At 38.8% G+C, this 12,396-nt stretch overlaps 1 protein-coding gene across 2 annotated transcripts in view; it reads left to right on the top strand.

Moving 5' to 3' along the window:
• The first annotated feature begins 311 nt into the window (after positions 1–311).
• The window catches only part of LOC137986293 (uncharacterized), a 17,845-nt gene continuing 5,760 nt past the window's right edge, over positions 312–12,396 (top strand). Inside the window, exons 1-8 of one of the 2 annotated variants that reach the window (XM_068833500.1) lie at positions 312–386; positions 599–693; positions 2,655–2,773; positions 6,107–6,246; positions 7,098–7,177; positions 7,500–7,548; positions 9,152–9,227; positions 10,959–11,031. In XM_068833500.1, coding sequence (XP_068689601.1) covers positions 608–693; positions 2,655–2,773; positions 6,107–6,246; positions 7,098–7,177; positions 7,500–7,548; positions 9,152–9,227; positions 10,959–11,031 — 623 coding nt within the window. In that variant the 5' untranslated portion in view covers positions 312–386; positions 599–607. Of the gene's footprint in view, positions 484–598; positions 694–2,654; positions 2,774–6,106; positions 6,247–7,097; positions 7,178–7,499; positions 7,549–9,151; positions 9,228–10,958; positions 11,032–12,396 lie in introns of both variants that reach the window. The other variant, XM_068833501.1, reaches the window with a different exon arrangement.

Here is a 12,396-nt window from a genome sequence, read left to right as displayed (position 1 = left end):
ATTTGAAATCTTGGTGATTTTAAGCGGTTAGCAGTACAGACATGCAGATCACGGGCAGGTACTTTTGGTGTCCAGCGGTACCTAAGGACTCTATTTTGTTAAGGTCGAAGTTTTCTGACTTTAATGGCAACGTTTTTAATTAACGCGAGGCACCCTTCATCCTTGCCAGGTGAACATTTTTCTATTTAGCAAAAGAGAAACGTGAAGTTCGACTTGTACAAGAGTCACCGAATGATAGCATGCGTGACACCTCACATACCGGAAGAGGAGTGTCATTTCCGCAATGAAGAGATTGGGCCCCAGATCCTCGCATGTACAATTGTGTTTTTCTCACATAGGTGCGTTGGCCTTTTTACCACCAGGAATTCTGAGTATATAGGAAATCGGTAGGATAATTTTGTGATTTCTTTAACGTCTATTTCCCCTTGAATACATGTAATATCACTAAGAATGCAGATTTAATGAAATGATAAGTTTATCAAGGTAAAAAATCCTTTCGTGTATACAGTGTATTGTTTCAATATGACATCGGTTTGACCTGCATTGTGAGACAACCGTTGCACGCTGTTAGCATCTGCTCTCAATTTTGCTGTCCTAGATTGCAAATATGTCTACGCAAGTAGAAGTCAGAGATGAAGGTTCTTTTAAGGACGCCATGATGGATGTCAGGAGTGATGAGTCGTCTACAAATTGGTAATTTTCTCAGATACAGATCGAAGGAAATTTAACATGAAATGCACGCGTTTAATAAGTACTGTATACCTAGACACATTAAAATACAGTGTACGTATAAAGTTTAGCAATATTTCTGATTGGATTGGGTAAAAATCAAAATATTTCTAAATTTGAATTGGCCCGTATGTACAATGTCCATTGCACATTAAATCGGATATGAGCTTTTGTGTATCTTAAACAAATACACAGGAATGCAAAAATACAAGATAACATGTTGAGTGCAATAATTATTCAAGGTCTATTCAGGGGCGTAGCGTTCATTTATGCACGTACGCCCGTGCGTACACCTCAAATCCTGAAAACTTTATTCCCTGGAAGCATTAAGTCGTTATAAAATCGGGCCAAGTTTTTTTAAATTTCGAATTATACTGGTGTCTCTCTGTGTGAGTATTTCCAGCATCTTTTCATTTAACTCATACAGGCCTAGCCAAAGGATCCAACATTGTTGGATGCTGTTGAAAAGTGTCGAACGAGGTGGCCAAATGAATGCAACATGTTGGATCCAGCATTTTGGACTCAAGGGTCTGGAATCAAAATATACCCAGAATCCATAGCAAACAAACTCTCACCATGTTGGTGTTTTAAAGTTCCTTTCAAAATTAACAGCAGAGCCACTCTCTCCAATAGAATCTGGGAACTGCAACAGCAAATGCGCGGTCCCCAAAGGTTTTGCACCAGGTGCGAGGAAGGGTCTTGACTTGCAAAAGATCCTGCAGATGCATTGGCGCTATGCCAGTGAGAGCTTTGAACACAAGAAGGGCTATCTGTTTGAAGAGAGATTGCTCAAGCTTTCATCGCTCAGACATTCAAGACTTTGCTCATTCACCATTCTGTAGCTTGAACTGACATGGCAACGCGCGAAACACTTATGCAACAAATTAACCATCAGCATGGATACTGACAGCGCCAGTGTCACCTTAGTGGACACTCCCTCGTGCAACACTGTTGAATGCGATGGCCAAACGAATGCAACACTGTTGTTCACTCCTTAGAACAAAAGAAATGTTGGATGATGTTGAAGACCATGTTTGATGGAAATCAAACTTCATTCAACAACATCCAACACCATGCAACATGGTGGCCAAACGAGTGCAACATGTTGCATTCAACAATGTTGGATGATGTTGCACCAACATGTTGGACCCGTTTGGCCAGGCCTTATAAATAACGGCAAGAAACGTAATAGCGGACAAAAGCAAAAAAAAAAAAAAGTTCTGCCCTGCGAGGCCCCCACACAGTGTTAGTCTTATCACCAATCCCCCAGTTCCTGGTTGGAAATGTTATGATGATAATGTCTAACAGAGTTTGCTATGTCTGCCCTTTGCTTGTACTGTAAACCCCTGTTTGTGTGCGTACACCTTCAAAATCTCACGCTACGCCTCTGCTATTACAAATATTTTTGGTTGTTTCTGTACCTTTTGATCATCTGATTGGAAATGATTTGTCAAGGTATCCTCCCCTCAGCCACCTCACATTCTGCAAAAAATGTACTTTTCCTTTATTTGGGCGTTTCGTGTTTTAAATCATGCCCTCTTCACAATATCACAAGATGTCACGAAAAATTGGACCTAAAGACCCGGCCAAAAGTAATGGGATAGGTAATGTCATCCTCTTACAGTTGCATGACACTTACTGTTCAGGGGTCATAATTTTCTTAAATGCAAAAACGTTTGTTTTCAGTTTTCATTTTTGATGTCCATGCAAAACTAAGGGTTGAGTATCGTTTAGCTAGAGCATTCAGAGGGAAGGTATCTCAAAAACTTAAAGAACAACTAACTGTACAAGTTCTACAGCTGCTAATGAATGCCAGTGCTTCGCATCTCATTTAGATGTTGAATGGCTTTGGTGAGATATAACCAGTCTGACATTTAGCCAAATTGAATATCTTACATTGTAAGTTTTTTATTTTTATTTTACAGGATGCTGGCAGCACATTGGGAAGGCAACCCAAATATTATTTATTGTAAAGGAAAAGGAAGTGAAGGGGCAAATGAGATGACCAGTCATCTGGAAGATAGTGAAGTCATGTATGCATTAGGTATAGTAAAGGATAAGAAGATATGAGAATGTCATATACAGGCCCGTAGACTGGTTTTGTCCCCATAGGTTTCTCTTTAAAGTAGACCAGACAGTTACAGTTAAAACACCTTTATCTTTCTCAATGTTATATACCAGAGGTGCCAAACTATGGATGTATATCTGTGACAAAATTCAGTACTGAAATAGAATTATCGAAATCCTTATCTGAATGGCAACAAGCCAAGTCTGCAAATACATTGTAGCCATCACAGAAATGGGCATGACACAAATAATCATTACGCAAAAGGCATAACATAAATAGTCATAACGCAAAGAGGCATAACGCTTAATAGCCATAATGTAAAGACGAATAACGCAAAAAGTGATAATGCAAAGGGGCATAATGGAAAAAGGCATAGCGCAGAAAGGCATGATGCAGAAAGGCATAATGCATCAAAGCATAATGCAAATATTCTTAACACAAAAGGCATAACCGTTACGCAAAATGGCCATGATGCAAAGGCCCTTTGAATAATGGAGACTAGCTGTGTACTCCGTAAATAATTTCAGCTCTAAAAAAACCTCATTCGATTGTTCAAGGGAAGGACATATAATTGCCATCAAACTTTTTCTTTCTGTTTACGTTATGTCTCTTTGCGTTATGGCTCCGCGTTATGCTTCATTGCATTATCCTTTTAAAGTTTTTGCATTATGGCCATTTGCGTTGTGTTTTTGTGTGATGCCTATTTGTGTTATGCCTATTTGCGCTATGGCTATTTGCGTGATGCCTATTTGTGCTATGGCTGTTGGCGTTATGGCTATTGGTGTCAAGCCTTTTTGCGTTATGCCTCTTTCTGTGATGGCCATTTGCAGAATCGGGTTGTTGTCATTCAGCTTTGGATTGATGCATTCACGATTTGCACGATTTTATTTCAAATACTGATCATTGCATGCATTTTGTTATTATAATAGATATACCTCCATACCTAACTCTGCAGAGCTAAAACCTGGAGATTTTTCCCTCCCCCACATCAGCAACCCACCCACAACCACCCCCCCCCCCCCCCCCCCAAAAAAAAAAAAAAAAAAAAAAAAAAAAAAAAAAAAAAAAAAAAAGAAAAAGAAAAAGAAAAATAAAATAAAAATAAAATAAGGCGAGATAAATATCCACCACTTTCACCAACACTGAGGTGAATAATTGTTTTAGTACGTACTACACAGGTTTAATAAAAAAGGAACCAAAAAACTTTATTTTTGTAAAATCCAGTAGAGAGTTTCAAATCTTGTGCGCTGGCTACTCGGAGGTGAATAGTACTTGGATAATCACCTCCGAGTTAGCCAATTAGCGCCCTCGGAGAGCACTGTTCACCTGTGTGGTATATACTAATCTACAATACTCCACTGCGAATGTGAGTCTTGAACGGTAAATTTGCAGGAAAACAGGGCACTTAATAACAGAGAGTTTTTATTGGTTGAATGGAGATCCAATCAAACAATCAGTTATATGACTGTGACAACAAACTGAAATAAAGAAAGTCATTTTTGTTTAGTTCTATCAACATGTGTTTGAAACTCAGAGATGAAGAAATGCACTAAGAAATGATGAGTTTGAAAAAATCGAATTTTTTTTTTAACTTGGGAATGCAATTTGAGCCTACAATACAACAAAGTCTTCAAAAGGTTTAGAGTCGTTTTTATCCAGGAGATTTGATGACCACATACGGAAGCCCGGGAGATTCGTTCTGTATCCGGGAGACTCCAGGATAATTGGGGAGAGTGAAGATTATATATCCTTATATCAGGCCTTCTGATAGGGTGCGATTAAAAAATGCAAATTATGCGATTTTTTCAGGGCAGATTGTGCGATTAGAAAGGCCAATTATGCGATAAATGATGTAAATTATGCGATTTTTTTCTCAGCAATTTTAAGCTTGTTTTATACGGTTTCAGGTTAAGAAAAACACTTTTTTGCTGCCCTAAAGACATTTTGAACACAAAGGAACAGTAATTATGTATCTCGATCGACATTAGTTGGGATAAATAAAAGTTGAAAAGTTGAAAGGACACAGCTAACATGCCAAATGAATGATCAAGGTGCTCGTCAACCACGAACTTCCGAAGATGATCAATCACAATAGGGCCAAACCCCCATTTATACGATAGAAAATAAGCCGCGGCTTTCTCTCGCCGCGGCTTACAGAAGACTCGAATGTTCACCCCGTATAAATGGTACAAAATCTACGTTCACGTCTTTTTCAAGCCGCGGCTTATATTGACCTGGGAATATATATTCGTATAAATAGTTCCTTTTGCGCATTTTGTACACCGTGGCCAGAGTAAGCCGCGGCTTATTTTCTCTCGTATAAAAGGCCCTAATATTGCACGACAAGAAAAACATCAGTCCATCGTCCACGTGGAGCGTACCTGTGAGGTACTTTCTTGCTCGATTGTGAGCTGTCAGATCGGGCGGAATGTGGGAACTTCCTTCTTCGTCGAAGAAAAAGCGAGCGTTTTCACAACAAACTTATCCATGAGTAAGTTTTTATCAGTTTTCAACGAAAGAAACTACATTTTGCCGAAAAACTTACAACTTCGCTTATTTTTCACAAATCTCTTCTATAAGAGAAGGCAACTGTGTCATTTCAGTGGTGTGTATATAAGAACGTGTTTGTGTTGCACCAATAGAAGGAGACTCGTACCAGGTCCCCGACATGAAAAATAAAACCTTGAACTTCGAATGTTTACGAAATCGAAGATGACAAAGGCTTTTTAGCCTTTTTCCAAGATAAATCATCTTAAAAATGGCGTATTTATGCAGGAATTTCTAAGAAACGTCTTGATTTATGTTTCATTTTATGAATTTTGTGCGTCCTTTTGTGAATTATGCGATTTTTCGTGAATTGTGCGATCGGATGCGATTTGAGGTCGATTGTGCGAAATCGCACCATCGCGTAATATCAGAAGGCCTGTTATATATACAAACTGGCAAGTTACCATAGCGGTTTTTCCAGTTGTTACTCTTCATACAAGGGTTTAGTCAGACACAAGTATTGCCCTTAATTTCCACGGTGCGAGTGCGACATTTCAAATAAGTCTGGTGATGGTAGATCGTCACTTTAGCAACAGCTGCCTTAAGGTCTACTCTTTGAGCAGAGAACACCTTGGAACAAGTCCAAGAAGGTGAAAATTGCTCATCCACACTCATGCATAGCCAATTGGCTATTTACAAATCAACCCAATAGCTTGTATGGGGACTACCCAGAGCAAGTACACCTAGTTTTGGTGCTCTTACCACTCAGCCAAGCTGCCTCCATAACATCTATGTCTTATTTAATTATTTTCTTAAATGCAGTTCGACTGGAAGAGTTGGTTGACAGTTACGTGGAGAAAACTGTCAAATTTGTTTATGTTCACTGGATTGGAGATAGTGTCCCATTTACTAAAAAGGGCAAGTTTGGCGTTGTACATGGTAGTGTTCAGGAACACTTTCAGGTGAGAGTAATCTTGTTTTAACACCAAGATATTTGTTATAAATGTCATTGTAATAGTTAATGTACCATACCTACAAATTCCATGAAAGACTCACAGTCCTATGAAGTATGAGTTTGAGTAATGCATGTTCAACGCATACATAAAAAGAGTAAAATCTCAAGGAACTATAAAAATTAATGGCAAAGTAATTGGTTGCTAATAGAAGTGGTGGGATTGATATTTGTCAGCAATAATGAATATCTGAGGTATAAGTGAATGCTTGCACATCAGAACATTAATATTATTGTTCTTGATTGCTAACAGCAATCGTAAGTGCAATTGAACTTAACTTTAGCGCAAAATGTAAGGTAACGTTAGACAATAACACTGTACATTGTATTCACAGACTTTGTATATCCATGTACATGTATTTGTTGATATAAAGTACGTCCTGACCTGCAACTGTAGACAATATGTAGACATAGGCATAGACGCTAGTGTGATATGACCTCTGCTGTGCTTCATGAATCGTGATTGGATGGGTACTTCATGAGTTTGACTAATATGATTGTAAAAAATCCTTCAAGTTGGTTTCTAGTAAAATTTATGTCGTACTTGGGAATTCAAGCAGTTCTTCTTTGATTTCCCCTTTTAAGAAACAGCAAGAACCAACATGCACATGGTAAACTTTGTTAAACATGCATGTACAGTAGTTAATTTTTAAGTGATCTTGTGACAAAGAGTTGTTATTTTAGCTAAATGAGTGGAGCATTTCATGCCTTGTAGTACTGTCAACAGGTTGTGAGCAGCTTCCCTGTATGTTTGTTTGATAAATTGTTTATTAAATGTGACATTCCCTTTAATTTTTTCAGCCCTGTCACTCTATTATAGAAACAGCACAAAGAGCAGAATTAAGCCAGGATGAGATGATAAAACTTTTGTCTGACCAAAGGTGACTTGATTTCCCCTTTCAATTAACTGAAACTGTGTGATACACTTTTTCCTCCAAGCATATAATATTGCCATTTTGCTTTAAGACTTAGAGGGACATCCTTTAAGACTATCTCAACCTTAAAGGTTTTTATGAAGTGAATATTACTCACTTAATACATCACACTTTTCTATTAAGTATCTAATTTAGTTATTAAATCACAACATTTACCATCCTGGACAATTTTTCACTGAATTATCAATGATTTACGTGGAATGACTGCTTTTTTTTCCATCCTTTGATAATTTTCATAAAAAAGTAATTTTTGTTGTTACATTTTTAGCGGAAGAACAAGCAAAGTGCTTGAAGTTGCAGATGCTGCTCATAGACAGGTTATTGTCTTATAGTAATTTATACACATGTAGGATGTTGCCAGTAGTATGGGGGATAGATACAATGATGTGTAGCACAATCACCATACCCACTTAAGGGTGACTCACAAACATTTCCTGATTTATTCAGTTTAACGTCTTCAATGAAGCTATATTTTTGCTGAATGCTAAGGTTATCCTTGTTGATTAGCATACAGGGTGTAAAAAGGGTAAGCGACTTTCTTTTCTTGAGAAAACAAAGGAAAAGGATAGAAAAATAGGCAAATTTTGAGTGTAACGCGTAACACAATTTTCAAATTGAAAGTCTTCAAAACCATTTTTCATAAGAGAGAACAATTATGTGGATTAACGGACAATAACCAGTGATAACACGCAGTAAATACTACATATGAGCCAAATTAAAACAGTTCAAGTTTATTAAAACACATTAAAAAGATTCAAAATTCCGTAGTTTCCTTACTGTAACGCTGTGTTTTGGAATTCTGGCGCTCACTAGGTTATAGTTTGAAACAAGTCTTCAATTGATATCTGTGGCTTCAAAACCATCTCAACTAAATGCTCATACCTTGTGCTTTAACATACAGAAAAATTAGTTTGAGGGATTCACTACGAATGGAGAATTCACTCCTCAAAACAGTCGCTACGCTTTTTCTGTTCCGCAATTACGCAACAATATTTTTCGAGACTACTTCTCTCAATGTTGCTCCTGCTCCAACCAAGGCGTAAGTGGGTTCCAATCAAGCATTTTCTGAATGCTCACAAGTTCCACTAGCTATTTCCACAGTTTCGTCATCGTAGCTTTCAGGGTCGCGAAAATATTAGCCTTTGACTGAGTCGCTACGTTTTTTTTAACATGCCGGGCCATATTGAACCTAGTCTTGAGTGCCAGTGAACATCACAAATCTACTTCGCAAAGAAGCCATGATTTCCATGTGCTTCACAAGGCTTAGTAACCTTTCCTCTGTGGATATTATTGGGAAGCCCACAATGTCTTTTCAGGGGCAATTTTCAGGAAATTGAGAGAATCTGCTCATCTGACCTCAAATTGTAAAGTGGAGCAAACAAGTGGAGCAGAAAGCCAGCGTTTAGGATGTCAATAGAACTAAATGAGGGGATGCTATCCTCCATGTAGTGAAAGCTTTCTGTTTTTACTTTTTATTTGCCTCAAAGTTGACCATCTGTATGAAAGACCACGCCTGCAAGGGGTCATGGGTAAATCAAAAATTCAGTTTTAACGGACCAAACATTAATATTTTCCGAACAATTAGAAAGATATGTAAGTCTGGGTGTGAAATAAGCCAAAATAAGTGATTTTCACCCCAATAAACACAATTTCACAATTTTTAGGTATGTTACAGAAATGGGTACCGTGATCATGCTACTCATCAATGAGAAAAGGAAATGTACATCCGTAGGCTTCCATAAATGCAGAAATGTCTGTCCAAGGTTATTGAAAACAAAGAATAATAACTCAGTATGCTTCAATTTGTATTTTTTTTTTACTTATAATGTTATAAAGACACCAGGCATATTTGCATCATGCACGTTTGCTGGCCACCTGTAATGTCATTATGTAATAATTTATTGTTTCCATGACTATTAGGATCGTGGCTTCACTAGTAGCAGTAATGTTATAAAAACTGGAAAAGCAGCAGCAAGTTTCCAGACTCCAAATGCAGGTAAGAGCAATGCACAATCATTGACAGAGTCAAAGTGATCAGTAAACTTACCATCTAACATAAGGCAGTAGTTTACGACATGAAACATTAATGCAGACTTCCACAAATGAATTACATCTTCTGATTTTTATGAAAAGTGTGCTTAATAATTGACTTGTTCAACTGACTCACATTACACGTTACTGATATTGACACTTGCTGAGTCCCACACAGCATTGATTCATGTGACTGATTCAATGACCATGTGTTGGTCAGGGTACATTGTACATCATGTCATGAGCCAGTAGTGGCAATGAGGCATCATGTGAAAGATAGTATACATCTTACAGGAAACATCCTCCTAAAAATCTTGGACATATTTGTAGTCAGAATTGTGTAAGAATTGGTCGAATGAATGAATGTCTGAATGCCTGACCTGCTAAACGCCCTTACACGCAGTCGCAGACTGGATTGCTAAGGGTGCGGCTCGACGAGGTCGGACTGAAGGAGTTGTGCTGCCGGCTAGGCACTCAGCCCCTGAACATGACCCATGTATGACCTCGGAGCACAGCACCACAGCCAGATGGAATAGGCTGGGAGTCGATTTTGCTGAGGGTGGAAAACCTGAGTACTCGGAGAAAAACCCTCGCAGTCAGGTTGAGAGCGACTGAAACTCAGTCCACATACGATCTCAAGGTCGAGAGTTGAACCTGGTTTGCAGAGATGGAAGGCACGGTTGATAACCACTAAGCCATCCTGATGTCAATAATGCATAAGAACATTGTTGAAGGGACTTTGTGGGAGGCAATGCTCAATGAATACTACTTATTGGCAGTCACACTGACACTATAAAAAGAACGTTTTCACAAAATCTAAAGTTACAGTGCAAGACTCGAGCAGTGACTGCTTATAACATATGTATGGTACATTGTACATTGTTACTAGCTGTTAAGGAATATTCACTAATGATTCCATGTACGCACATTGGATATGCAATGGTAAATAGCCAACACAGTGCCTAGTTGGCTATCACTAGTCTCATATCCAACGAGCGCCAATGGAATAATAACTGTTTTATAAAATTTTCCTTAAATTCTGAACTCTTGGACACTTGAAAATTATAGCCAATCAGTTCCCAGCTTGGCGGCACTTGACGTAATCAGTTTCCATACGACATACTGTAGGTCATTTATGAGCAGATAACCGAGATTGAGTGAACCGATCAGAAAGCTACATTTAGGAACACAATATCTGATGTTGAAAATTTCATAATTTCAATTAGTTGTTCATGTTCCCTCTGTTAAGGTCAAAACTCATCACATTACAGTGAAGGTATGTGTATGTACAATATCAGAAAAGATCCCTTTCTCTCAGGGTACATGTACATGTATATGTATATGTTTCAAGTAATGCTGGTTTTCCCCTCTCAAAATATTAATATACCAAAAGTACAAACGGATGCACATGGGTCCATGGTATCCATTGAAAAACAAATGAAATGTTTGGGACATAATTGTAATTGCAATTGAGGGTCATCATTTTTTTAAATAGACCCTAGGGACTGCGGAGTTGGTGCCTCCTTTACTTTTAAAATGATTTGACTTGTGTTCTCTCGTTCCTTAATTTCCCCCTTCTTATAACCCACCTATCCAAAGCACTGGATATGCCTTCTTTTTTGAAAAGCATACTTGTGAGTAAAAAAAAAAGAAAAACGATTTAGATTGATCTGACCCTATTGTTGTTTGTCAATAGTTGCTGTCAATATTGATGTTGCCGTAAGAGATGCAATAGCTGAAGTAAGAAGCGATGATACAGAGACTGACTGGTAGGTGCTCTAATAGTGCGTTACATGAATAAATGAATATCCTTCATTGTTATTTGATATTACTCCCTTCGAGGGCATTTCAGGGCTAATGAGTGCAACTATCAGTTGTTTCAACAACAAATCTTAAAGGTTGTGACCAGTGGACCAGAACATAGACTGTCATCTAATTATTTCGAGGCCTTAGTGAATCTAGCAGGAGGGCCATTTACTGAGGATGAAACGAATGACAAATGAATTTGGCCGACAATCCTTAATTTTTACAGGTCCGCCTGTCGGGAATGGCCTAAATAGCAATCCCAGAAAGCAATCTAACGTTAGCCGTGTAGCACTTATATGACAGACTCATTAGAGTGTAATGTGAAGTGCTAGGTTTCTACCCCATATGAACCGTGAGCGTTAGCCCTACTAATCGAACTGGGCGCACACAAGAACAGAGGAAAACTCTGAGCAGGGTGGGAATGGAACCCACGGCCTTCGGGTTAGATTATTGCTGCTTTACCGACTGAGCTACAAGGTCAGACGGGAGCAGGCCGTGGGAACTGAAGATGTTATAGTCACGGCAATGAACACGTACAAGTACAAGGAAGGATTACTTTTGCAAACGTTGGCCATGTAGCACTTATATTTGAACAGACTTAACTATTAGAGTGTAATGTGAAGTGCTAAGTATCTACCCCATATGAACCATGTGTGCGTGAGCCCTACTAATCGAAATGGGCCCACACAAGAACAGAGAAAAACTCTGACCAGGTTGGGAATTGAATCCACGACCTTCGGGTTTGATCACCGCTGCTCTTCCGACTGATCATGAGCTACAAGGTCAGACGGGAGTAGGTCCTGGGAACTGAAGATGTTATACTCACGGCAATGAACAAGTACAAGTACAAGGAAGGATTACGTTTTTTGTAAAGGTTGGCCGTGTAGCACTTACTATTTGAACAGAGTTAACTGATTAGAGTGTAATGTGAAGTGCTTGGCTTCTACCCCATATGAACCATGTCCTTGTGTGGGGCCATTTCCATTAGTAGGGCTAACGCTCGCATGGTTCATATGGGGTAGAAACCTAGCTAGCACTTCACGTGACACTCTAAGAAGTTGAGTATGTAGCATGTTTTATGTAAAACCTGCGCCAGGTTTCCTGGCCTAGCTACCACATACTAACTTTTCCCAGTTATTCATGCATGCTCCCCGATATTACCAGCGTGACTAGTCCTGCTATGTAGAAGTAAAGGCCCACCTTCAACCGAGAGGCATTGCGTGCCGCGGAACAATTTTTATATATGAAATTCAAACCAAAGCTGAAATTCATCCAATCAAATCGCTACGATAAGCAATGCGAATTTCCGTAACAAAAACAAACGGTCG

The sequence above is a fragment of the Montipora foliosa genome, chromosome 2 (genome assembly GCF_036669935.1).
Source record: "Montipora foliosa isolate CH-2021 chromosome 2, ASM3666993v2, whole genome shotgun sequence".
Lineage (NCBI taxonomy): Eukaryota > Metazoa > Cnidaria > Anthozoa > Scleractinia > Acroporidae > Montipora > Montipora foliosa.
Note: the sequence above shows the minus strand (reverse complement) of the source record. Positions and strands in the feature narration are given on the sequence as shown.